The sequence below is a fragment of the Hyperolius riggenbachi genome, chromosome 9 (genome assembly GCF_040937935.1).
Source record: "Hyperolius riggenbachi isolate aHypRig1 chromosome 9, aHypRig1.pri, whole genome shotgun sequence".
NCBI classification, from domain to species: Eukaryota; Metazoa; Chordata; class Amphibia; order Anura; family Hyperoliidae; genus Hyperolius; species Hyperolius riggenbachi.
Genome location: NC_090654.1, coordinates 23,650,921 through 23,663,628, shown reverse-complemented (window position 1 = coordinate 23,663,628; position 12,708 = coordinate 23,650,921). Strand labels below are relative to the sequence as shown.

Sequence of the window (12,708 nt, the reverse complement as noted above, 5' to 3'; positions counted from 1 at the left end):
GAACATTTAGTTACACAAAGTGCGGAAAGAGAACGGCGGCTAAAGGGACAAATAAACATATCTGTTTAAAATGGTAACTAAGCAATAAATAATTGAATAAAAAAAAACATGAACTGTAAGTTCAGTGGCCCTTTAAGTGAGCCTTTTTCTTCTGCTAATTAAAGTTTTCTTCTCTCCTCGACCGCCGCCTGCACAGTTTTTTTCCCTGCAGATCAGAAAAGATCAATATATAAACATGTGTGGTTTGGAAGAGCACAGATTAGAGATTTATTTTTAACTTGCATCTGTACAAAAGATTTATATACACTGACTGTACCCAGCCCTGTTGTTCCCTTTCTCAAGAACACAAGAAAAAAACAAAATGGCTGATGTTCCGTTTTTCCCCATCATACGTATTTCTAATTGTGGCGACACCGGTGAAGACAATATTTGTCCAATTATACATTATTATTTTTTTGCAGTGCAAAAGTTGTAACTTTAATAGGGAATAGAGACATAAGACAAACAAAAAGAAGTACATAACTTCCTCCCCTGCCTAGGCATAGCCATAGGGAAAAACTGTCATACTTTGCATTGAAATCATATAGCTGATTCCCTTCTGTAAGAAATATTGTCTAACGCCATGGAGGCCTGTAGGCGATCTAATTCTAAGTGACTGCCCATAACATGGATTACTCCTTCATCCGGTGTACCCCCAACAGCTTCCTCATCCTCGTCTTCTTCTTGGCTGAGAAGAGCCAGCTCGTTTTCGTAGCAGAAGGCGCTTGGGGAGGGTAAAGCGGTTATGCGGCTTTCATGAAGTTCTCGCGCGCTACAGAGAGGGGTCCCAGGCACCTGGTAGGTTTTGTGGAAATGTGAATAATCCACTTTGTAATGATTCTTCTCTTCAAACACAACAGGTTCAAACCTATGTCCCCAGCGGATTTCACTGGCTAGGTACGAACTACGAGCTTGGGTGGTCATGGCCGTGGCCTCCACCATGCCTTCCAGGATGACAACAATCTCAAAGTCTTCTCCTTCTAGTTGCTCCTTCCCCATGCTATAGAAAGGGCTCTCCTCGTCAATCTCGTGCACTATAATGATGGGCGAAACAAGAAAGATACGATCCAGCCCACTGTCGTACCCCACGTTCAAGTCTTTCTGGTCTACCGGGAGGTACTCGCCCTCCTGTGTAATATAGGGTCGTATGAGCTGTGCTCTGACGTGGGCTTCTACAATGTGGCTTTTTCGCAGGTTACCAACCCTCCACATCAGACAGAGCTTCCCATCTCTTAGGGCAATGACAGCATGGTGGCTGAAGAGCAGGGTTTGGGCCCGTTTCTTGGGCCGAGCCATTTTAGCCATGATTGTACCAATCATAAAGGAGTCAATGAGGCAACCGAGGATGGATTGCACCACCACAGCGAGTATTGCTAACGGGCATTCGTCCGTCACACAGCGGAACCCATATCCTATCGTAGTCTGTGTCTCTATGGAGAAGAGGAAAGCCTCTACAAAGCTGTTGACGTGCATCAGGCATGGTTTGGGAGGGCCAGTTCTCCCTACCGGAATCACGCCACTAGAAGCCCCCAAATCTCCGTGAAAAAAAGCAATGCACCAAAACAGGAAGGCAAAAAAAAGCCAAGATGCCAGGAAAGCAGCTGAGAAGATGAGCAGCATGTAGCGCCAACGCGTGTCCACGCACGTGGTGAATATATCAGCCATGTAACGCTGGGATTTGTTGCTGAGGTTTGCAAAGTAAACATTACACTGTCCGTTCTTTTTCACGAACCGGTTTCGTCTTTTCCGCCTTGAGTGAGGGTTCAGGAGAGAAGAGGACCAGTGACCGTTAAGCCCCAAGGACGGCATACGCAGGCCTTCTTCATCTGTGGATACAATGCTGTATCTACTGGGAAACACAAAGAGAAAGGTAGTCAGGAGCATATCGAATACGGTTTTGCAGACAGTAATAATGTAATACAGTGGTGTGAAAAACTATTTGCCCCCTTCCTGATTTCTTATTCTTTTGCATCTTTGTCACACTTAAATGTTTCTGCTCATCCAAAACCATTTACCATTAGTCAAAGATAACATAATTGAACACAAAATGCAGTTTTAAATGATGGTTTTCATTACTTAGTGAGAAAAAAAACTCAAAACCTACATGGAGCTGTGTGAAAAAGAAATTGCCCCCTGAACCTAATAACTGGTTGGGCCACCCTCAGCAGCAATAACGGCAATCAAGCGTTTGCGATAACTTGCAACAAGTCTTTTAGAGCGCTCTGGAGGAATTTTGGCCCACTCGTCTTTGCAGAATTGTTGTAATTCAGCTTTATTTGAGGGTTTTCTAGCATGAACCGCCTTTTTAAGGTCATGCCACAAAATCTCAATAGGATTCAGGTCAGGACTTTGACTAGGCCACGCCAAAGTCTTCATTTTGTTTTTCTTCAGCCATTCAGAGGTGGATTTGCTGGTGTGTTTTGGGTCATTGTCCTGCTGCAGCACCCAAGATCGCTTCAGCTTGAGCTGACGAACAGATGGCCGGACATTCTCCTTCAGGATTTTTTGGTAGACAGTAGAATTCATGGTTCCATCTATCACAGCAAGCCTTCCAGGTCCTGAAGCAGCAAAACAACCCCAGACCATCACACTACCACCACCATATTTTACTGTTGGTATGATGTTCTTTTGCTGAAATGCTGTGTTACTTCTACGCCAGATGTAACGGGACATGCACCCAGAGCCGGGACAAGGTCCTCCAGCACCCAAAGCTGAGACACCAAAGTGCGCCCCTCCATCCCTGCCACCCCAGCCATCACACACTGATTGCTATTAGACTAAGAGGCGCCACAGGGCCCACAACCTCCCCAACACCTTAATATCTAGTTATCTGGCTTTCAGTCACTGCCATGTATCCCCTTTTCTTATTTCTTTCTGCTTCAAACACAATTAGGAATGACAGCTGAATGAATTCTGCGCCCCCTCCTACACTGCGCCCTGAGGCTGGAGCCTCTCCAGCCTATGCCTCGGCCCGGCCCTGCATGCACCTTCCAAAAAGTTCAACTTTTGTCTCGTCGGTCCACAAGGTATTTTCCCAAAAGTCTTGGCAATCATTGAGATGTTTTTTAGCAAAATTGAGACGAGCTTTAATGCTCTTTTTGCTTAAAAGTGGTTTGCGCCTTGGATATTTGCCATGCAGGCCGTTTTTGCCTAGTCTCTTTCTTATGGTGGAGTCGTGAACACTGACCTTAATTGAGGCAAGTGAGGCCTGCAGTTCTTTAGATGTTGTCCTAGGGTCTTTTGTGGCCTCTCGGATGAGTTTTCTCTGCGCTCTTGGGGTAATATTGGTCGGCCGGCCACTCCTGGGAAGGTTTATCACTGTTCCATGTTTTTGCCATTTGTGGATAATGGCTCTCACTGTGGCTCGCTGGAGTCCCAAAGCTTTAGAAATGGCTTTATAACCTTTTCCAGACTGATAGATCTCAATTACAGTACTTTTGTTCTCATTTGTTCCTGAATTTCTTTGGATCTTGGCATGATGTCTAGCTTTTGAGGTGCTTTTGGTCTACTTCTCTGTGTCAGATAGTTCCTATTTAAGTGATTTCTTGATTGAAACAGGTGTAGCAGTAATCAGGCCTGGGGGTGACTACAGAAATTGAACTCAGGTGTGATAAACCACAGTTAAGTTATTTTTTAACAAGGGGGGCAATCACTTTTTCACACAGGGCCATGTAGATTTGGAGTTTTTTTTCTCACTAAATAATAAAAACCATAATTTAAAACTGCATTTTGTGTTCAATTATGTTATCTTTGACTAATAGTTAACGGTTTTTGATGAGCAGAAACATTTCAGTGTGACAAACATGCAAAAGAATAAGAAATCAGGAAGGGGGCAAATAGTTTTTCACACCACTGTATATGCTGCCCTATGCAAAGTATAATTTCTTCCCGACCGTGCGTACATGTATTTACGCCCCCTACACAACGCTTCACAACCGGGGGCATAAATACTCGTTCCCGATTTGTTTAACTTGCTGTTCCCAATCGCAGACCCGCCATTCCGCTGCAGTCTCGCTGTCCCGTGATCAGGGAATGAGAACAGCTTGTTCTCAAACCCGATCACAGTGCCTGCGATGAATGAGAGACAGCCTCTTATTCACAAAACCCGAACACGACTTCAGTGTTCAATTAATAGAACATGAACATTAAGTGTAGCACCATCTTGTGGCCACCATTTAAAAAAAATAAATAGTTACCTTATGGACTTTTTAATATGTATGTCATAAGGGTATATTACTGTTAATTTTGCAAATACACCTTTATTTCCAGATAAAATTTCACCATACATTGTACTACGGACAAACTTTAAACGGTGTAATAACTGGGAAAAATGGGCAAATAAAACATGTGGGTTTTATGTATCAAAGCACATTTTATTGTAAAACTATAATGGCTGAAAGCTGAGAAATCATTTTTTTCTTATTATTCCCTTTAAAATGCATATAAAATAAAATGATTCTTAGCAAAAAGTTCCAACCAAAAAAAAAGCCTAATCTGTGGCAAATAAAACAAGATATAAGATAATTTTGATGTAATAAATAACAATAAAGTTATTGGCGAATGAATGGGAGGAGAGTGATATGAAAATCGCTCTGGTTTTTAAGGGGGAAAAAACCTGTGGTAGGGAAGGGGGTGAGGATGATGTTTTAATTGATTTTCCTTTTTATATTGTTACAATTTCGCAAAATTTTGCCTATACGTAATTACAATTTGCAAACTAAATTTCGTATTTTGTGTATTTCATATTTTGTGTACTTCGTATTTCGATTTCGGAGTCATTCGTAATTTCACATAAAATTTCAAGTAATTTTGCGCAATTTGGCGTAGTTTTGTGCCGAATTTGGAGGTTAATAGCAAAGGCCCCATACATGCTACTGACATCAAAATTTCTACCTATGTTAAAGGGAATAGCGGGTACAAGTAAGAAAAATAGAATTTTCCCCCAAAAAATACAGTTTTTGAGAAAATCGATTTAAAAAAGGCAAAGAAATATGGTTTTTAAACTTCGAAAAATGACAGTTTAAAAACCATTTTTCTTTGCATTTTTTAAAATAGATTTTCTCAAAAACTACAATGTCTTTTTTTGCCTTGTACCCACTACTCTCCTTAACCTCTTGAGGACTGCAGTGTTAAACCCCCCTAAAGACCAAGCAATTTTTCATTAAATTGGCCACTGCAGCTTTAAGGCCAAGCTGTAGGCCGGCACAACACAGCACAAAAGTGATCCCCCCCCCCTTTTCTCCCCACCAACAGAGCTCTCTGTTGGTGGGGTCTGATCGTCCCCCATATGTTTGTTTGTTTATTTGTGTTTGTTTATTTGGTTTATTTAGTTGTTTTTTTTTGGTCAAAAATGTCGTTTTTTTAAATTAATTGTAAACCCCCCTCCCTCCCCCGCCAGCCAATCCCCGTGATCAGCTGTCATAGGCTTCAGCCTATGACAGCCGATCACCTCTGTTGCTCAGGAGGGGACAGCCGTGTCACAGGGCTGTCCCCAGTACAGCGCTGCTGCTGATCGCAGCGCTGTACTTGTAAAAAGACGGCGATTACGACTCCGCTCCGCCCACCAAGCAGGATATTCGCGTGCACCCTGCGCGCGATCTCCTGCAAAACACAGCCCCAGGACTTTACGCCAATTGGCGTTAGGCCGTCCTTGGGCTGCCACAGGTTAAAGGACTTCCGAGGCCAAATCGAAAAAAAAGTGAAATACCTGCATCGCATATTAAGGCACGTAGGACGCCGTCCGCGCCCTCCGTGCCATTCCGCCGGGTCCCCTGTTTCAGAGCTGTTTCAGAGCTGCGGCCAGCTCATGCGGCCATGTTTGTGGAGGCAGGAGAGCCCGACCCGGCCGTGGGGTCGGGAGCTAGGCCCGGGGAGCTATTGAGCGGCGGGGACCTGGCGGGAGGGCGCGGACGGCGTCCTCCGTGCCTTCATATGCGATGCAGGTATTTCACTTTTTCGATTTGGCCTCGGAAGTCCTTTAACATATGTAGCAATTTTGGTAGCAATAGCATGTATGAGGGCTTTTCTATTAACTGCCAAAATCGGCAAAACATTTCGCAAAATTGCGCGAAAATTATGCGAAATTATGAGATACTACTATTACATACTAAATCAATTCTGATTTTGCCTGAAATTTCGCATTACGATAACGATGCGAAAATGCAAAATTCGATGCGAGATTTCGCATATGCGAAATTTCAGCCCATCACTGGTGGCAACATCTACATCAGTCTCTCATTCCGTAAGCATCACAATCTAAAATACATGAACTGTTAGGGCTGTTTCACACCGAAAATGCAGAAAAGCTGCAATCACGATTGCATAGAGAACTAAAATGACCAACTTGTGAGGTATATTACTGACCTGAGCGATAAGTAACTCATAAATGTCAATTCACAAAGATTAAAACATGCAGTAACACAAGTGAAATGTTCGGTATCTCCAGCCTGGAGCTGCCTGTCGGTAACAAACTATCAGCCATTCGGAAGGTTGTAGAAAGGAGGATACAGAGCAGAGAAAAGGGGGGAAACTAAACTATTCAGGAAAATAAGAAAGTTAATAATAGGCGCTCCGAACTTACTGTCTACAGCAGGGATGCTCAACTTCGAATTCGAGTGAAATCCGGATAGTTGTTATCCGGATTTCACCCTCCTAATTACAATCACCTGTGCGGGGCGGGGGTCAATATTACCTAGCTGACGTCTTTTTCGGTCCGCCCCTTGGCGCCTCCCACGATGCGCTCCAATCCGGAGTCACATGACTATACACTTCCTCCTTCAACCTGGAAGGAGGATGTGTTTGTACTCACGTGACCGCCGCATGGACCTCATCGAGGGATGGACCGAAGAAGACATCAGTTAAGTAAGATTGACTCCCCCCCCCCCCCCCCCCCCGCACAGGTGATTGATTGTAATTAGGAGGTTGAAATCCGGATAACAACTATCCGGGTTTCACTTGAATACGAAGTTGAGCATCCCTGGTCTACAGTATAAAGACACTGTGTTGTATTTGATCTGAGGAAGAGGACTGTGCTCTGCGAAACGCATTGGCCTCAATTCACTAAGCAGTTAAGACTAGTCTACTGATCATTTTAGTCTACTGATGGATTGGTGTAAACCAGCAATCAGTCGCATCAAAAGGGAATTCACTAATAATTACCGAATGTTTTAGACCTGGTCTAAAACATTCGGTAATTAAGTCTAATTACCGTATGAGGTCTAAAGATACGAGTAGCTATGATTGACATCCTTCTCCTCTGACGACCTCTCATCTGGATACAATTAAACTCCTGCATAATTAATTTAAAAAGCTCCACCCTCACGTCTAAAATACCTCACAGTACTTTACCAACAGAAATCAGCAGGTCTAATCTCTGTCAGAAAAAGTGGGCGTGGTCACTCCTTGTTTGCCTTTGTGAATTGTGTAATTACTGAATGTTTTAGACCAGGTCTAAACACAGGTCTAAAACATTACACCAAACCATCAGTAGCCTAAAAACCATCTGTAGACTAGTCTAAACTGCTTAGTGAATTGAGGCCAATATTGTTTATAGTGTGCGATGAATAATAAATCTTTTGTCTTAAATTGGCATTGCCCCTTCTTTTAGAGGTAAGCCATTTTTATTATTTGTTTAGTCACATAATATAGATACCTGTCATCCACCGCTGCTTATTTTTGGGTGTCCTTCTCCCTCCCAGTTAATAATAAAATCATATTTTCCTAATTTCACAATATTATGTACTAAATAAATATGGTTAATAAGATGCTAATTGTTTTGAACTAATACAAATTGTGTGCTCATTTTATGCAGCTTCAAACTTGCACTTTACTTGTCAGCATAATAATAATTTATTATTATTTAGTACTAGCTGATCACCCGGCGTTGCTCGGGTACATATTTGGCTGGTGTTGGCTCCACCTACTTTTTTTAACCCTAACACACAAATACATAATGACCAAGTTTGTGAGCTTTAGCATCAATAATATGTATATTACCACAAAAATTAAATAAATCAGATTGGCTGTTTGTGACTCCGCCGCTCTCCAGCATTTGAACCCCAGTCACCCAATGACCAACTGTAGCAGGTTTGAGGCATCTGCTATTAACAGTGTAAAAATGGCAGCAATTTAAATATTCCCCTTGAAAATCAACAGGTGAATTGTGAATTTTGATTGGCTATTATAGGCTCCACCCACTTCCCTGAATATTAATCTCACCCAGGGACCATCTGGGCAAAGTTTGAGAACCCTGCCATTAACAGTGTTAGAAGGCCTGCAGTTGATATTTTCCGACTGAAATGTGTTTTTTGGCTCCACCTACTTTTTGTAACCTGGACACACAGTCTCTCAATGACCAAGTTTGTGAGCTTTTGGGTCTTTGGCATCAATAAAAACATATCTGATTGGTTGTTAGTGGCTCCGCCCCTTTTCTGAATTTGAACCCCAGTGACCCAATGATCAACTGTACAAGGTTTGAGGCTTGTGCCTTTAAAGAGAATCTGTATTGTTAAAATCGCACAAAAGTTAACATACCAGTGCGTTAGGGGACATCTCCTATTACCCTCTGACACAATTTCGCAGCTACCCGCCGCATTAAAAGTGGTTAAAAACAGTTTTAAAAAGTTTGTTTGTAAACAAACAAAATGGCCACCAAAACAGGAAGTAGGTTGATGTACAGTATGTCCACACATAGAAAATACATCCATACACTAGCAGGCTGTATACACCCTTCCTTTTTAATCTCAGGAGATCACTTGTGTGTTTCTTTTCCCCTGCAGCTATCTTCCACTGAAGTGTCAGGCTGTTTCTTCCTGCAGAGTGCAGACAGCTCTGCCTGTATGTAATTCTTCAGTATGTGAAAGCCCAGCCAGCTTAGAGGAGGATTTATCCAGCTTGTAAAAGATAATAGAGCAGAGAGAAGCTGCATTAATCTAAATAACACACAGGCAGTGTGCAGAGAGGGGCCTGGAGGGGGGAGATGCATCACAGAACCACAACACTGAAGAACTTGGCAGCCTTCCAGACACAGGCTGACAAGTCTGACAAGAGAGAGATAAGTTGATTTATTACAGAGATGGTGATAGTAGAACGTGCTGCAGTAAGCCAGAGCACATTAGAATAGATTTTGGAACTTGTAGGATGGAAGAAAACCAGATGAAATTTTTGTTACGGAGTCTCTTTAACAGTGCAAGAATGGCAGCTACTTTAATATTCCCATCAACAGGTGAATATTAATTGGCTTTTTTAGGCTCCACCCACTTTTCTGAATCTTAATCCCAGTCTTCAAGTATCCAACTATGCAAAGTTTGAGAACCCTGCCATTAACTGTGAAAAAGGGCTGCAGTTTACATTTTCCCAGGGAAATCTGTTTTTGACTCCACCCAGTTTTTGTAACCTTGACACACAGTCACTCCAAGTTACCAGGATTGTCAGCTTTCAGGTGGCTGGCATTAAAATTGTGTGAATGGAAGCAGCTTATCCAGCAAAGAAATCTGATTGGCTGTTTGTGGCTCCGGCCCATTAGGGAATTTGAACCCCAGTCACTTAATGACTGACTGTAGCAGGTTTGAGGCCTCTGCCATTAACAGTGCAAGAATGGCTGCAGTTTAAATATTCCCCTTGAAAATCAATAGGTGAATTTTTATTGGCTGCTGTAGGCTCCACCTACTTTTCTGAATATTAACCCCAATCACCCAGTGGCCAACTGTATCAAGTTTGAGAATCCTGCCATTAACAGTGTAAAAATGGCTGCAGTTTATATTTTCGCATGTAAAAAGTTAGTTGTTTTGGCTCCACCCACTTTTTCTAACCTTGACACACAGTCACTCAATGACCAAGTTTATAAACTTTGGGGTCCTTGGCATCAATAAGCTGCATTTTGCCATTGAAATTAAAAAATCTGATAGGCTGTTTGTAGCCCGTCCCCTTTTAAGAATTCAAACCCCAGTCTCCCAGTGAGTGACTGTACCAGAATTGAGGCCTCTGCCATTAAGAGTGTCAGAATGGCAGCAGTGAAAATATTGACCTTGAAACTCAATAGGTGAGTTTTGATTGGCTGTTGTAGGCTCCAGAATACAGATAAACATTCGGAGTCGTTTGGTTCTTGGCACAATTAGAAATGTTTGCACACATTTTCTCTGTGTTGGTACTGAAGGATTTTATTTGTTAGAAGGGAAAAAGGCCAATATTAATCAACGTATTATAGCACAACGTTTTGGAACAGTTTATAGGAATTCAAATGATGCTTTGCTGGATATTTCTGTTTTGATTACATACATGTGTTCATATTACAGAAAAATCTGAACAAAAATATATCATTTAACCATTTAATGATGACGCTAATTGAAATCTACGCCCTGTTTTGGTGCTGATCTGGCTGGCAGGGTGTAGACGATCTCGCCACTGTCTCCCTGCCGCAGCTCACACGCTCTGCCGTCTCTATAACCGCAGAGCCTTGTGAGCGGGTCTGTCTGACCCTGACCCTGTCTATCAGCATAAGCCACTCCCATTGGCTTACATTGATGGACACGGTCAGCAGCCAATGAAAGTGGCTCCTGACCGGCTCACAGCAACTTTGCCGTCATAGAGATGGCATAGTGGCTGGCTGAGGTTCCCGGCATGGAGCGGGTGCAGGCAGGTAACTGTGGTGATTTGTCGGTGTTCCGCCGTTTTTGGTACCAGCAGTTTCTGGTTCTTAAAGAGAAACTCCGACAAGAATTGAACTTTATCCCAATCAGTAGTTGATACCCCCTTTTACATAAGAAATCTATTCCTTTTCACAAACAGACCACCAGGGGGCGCTGATATATGGCTGATATTGTGGTGAAACCCCTCCCACAAAGAAACTCTGAGTATATACTCTTGGAAGTTTCCTGTCTGTGAACCTTGCTGCCTTGTGGGAAATAGCTGCTTACGGCTGTCTCCAACTGCCAAAAAAAACATGCAGCAGCTACATCACCTGCCAGCAGTAAAAATGTCACCATGTGATTAATAGAGTTGGGCCGAACCTCCGATTTTAGGTTCGCGAACCGGGTTCGCGAACTTTCGCGGAACGTTCGGTTCGCGTTAAAGTTCGCGAACCGCAATAGACTTCAATGGGGATGCGAACTTTGAAAAAAAAAAATAATTATGCTGGCCACAAAAGTGATGGAAAAGATGTTTCAAGGGGTCTAACACCTGGAGGGGGGCATGGCGGAGTGGGATACACGCCAAAAGTCCCCGGGAAAAATCTGGATTTGACGCAAAGCAGCGTTTTAAGGGCAGAAATCACATTGAATGCTAAATGACAGGCCTAAAGTGCTTTAAAACATCTTGCATGTGTATACATCAATCAGGTAGTGTAATTAAGGTACTGCTTCACACTGACACACCAAACTCACCGTGTAACGCACCGCAAACAGCTGTTTGTACTAGTGACGGCCGTGCTGGACTGGTGCGCACCATGGCGAGAGTGCAGGTTTTGGTGGCTTTACAGCCCATATGGTCGGCCTGGCTGATGTAGCTGAATGACAGAACAGTGACTGTCCAGCTGATCAAATTTGGTCTGACCACAATGAAGCAACAACCTTATTATCTTTTGTGTGCCCCCCGAGACACTCATCTAGGCGCCGGTCATTGCTTCATTGTGATACGCAAGCCCCTTCACCACGGCAAGGTAATGATCACGAAGGGGAATGGGCGCATGTACATGCCTTTTCTTTTGTTGTTGCAGCTGCCCTCAGTGCAGCCAGAAAAATTAGGCAGTCATGTACACGCACCATAAAAATTATTACAGCGGCCGCTGCTAGCAGCGGCCTAAAAAATTCAGCAATCCGCCTGGAGTCCCGGACCCTGTTGGTGGTGGCGGAGAAGGTAGTGAAGCGGCCTGCAGGCAGACATGCTGTGTGGAGGGACTGGGAGCGACTTAGTCTTTTTGGGGCAGGCCAGGCAGCCAGTCACACGGCGTGCAGGCAGAGATGCTGTGTGTGCGGGGACTGACTTAGTCTTGGGGCGGGCAGCAGCCCTCCGGGATCCATGCCTCATTCATTTTGATAAAGGTGAGGTACTTAACACTTTTGTGACTTAGGCGACTTCTCTTCTCTGTGACAATGCCTCCAGCTGCGCTGAAGGTCCTTTCTGAGAGGACGCTTGCGGCAGGGCAGGAGAGAAGTTGGATGGCAAATTGGGACAGCTCTGGCCACAGGTCAAGCCTGCGCACCCAGTAGTTCAAGGGTTCCTCATCGCTGTTCACAGCAGTGTCTACATCCACACTTAAGGCCAGGTAGTCGGCTACCTGCCGGTCGAGGCGTTGGTGGAGGGTGGATCCGGAAGGGCTACGGCGAGGCGTTGGACTAAAGAACGTCCGCATGTCCTGTCTTTGACTGCGTGGACACGGGAGGAGGATTAGTGGCAGTGGTACCTTGCTGGCGTTGTGCTGTCACATCACCCTTAAAGGCATTGTAAAGCATAGTTGACAGCTGGTTCTGCATGTGCTGCATCCTTTCCACCTTCCGGTGAGTTGGTAACAGGTCCGCCACTTTGTGCCTGTACCGAGGGTCTAGTAGTGTGGCCACCCAGTACAGCTCATTCCCCTTGAGGTTTTTTATACGGGGGTCCCTCAACAGGCAGGACAGCATAAAAGACGACATCTGCACAAAGTCGGATCCAGTACCCTCCATCTCCTCTTGCTCT

At 43.9% G+C, this 12,708-nt stretch overlaps 1 protein-coding gene across 3 annotated transcripts in view; it reads right to left on the bottom strand.

The window, feature by feature from the left end:
• Positions 1-240: 240 nt before the first annotated feature.
• Positions 241-12,708, bottom strand: part of KCNJ4 (potassium inwardly rectifying channel subfamily J member 4) — a 46,373-nt gene continuing 33,905 nt past the window's right edge. For 2 of the 3 annotated variants that reach the window (XM_068251426.1, XM_068251424.1), the window contains one exon: positions 241-1,888. In XM_068251426.1, coding sequence (XP_068107527.1) covers positions 580-1,888 — 1,309 coding nt within the window. In that variant the 3' untranslated portion in view covers positions 241-579. The remainder of the gene's footprint in view (positions 1,889-12,708) is intronic. The other variant, XM_068251425.1, reaches the window with a different exon arrangement.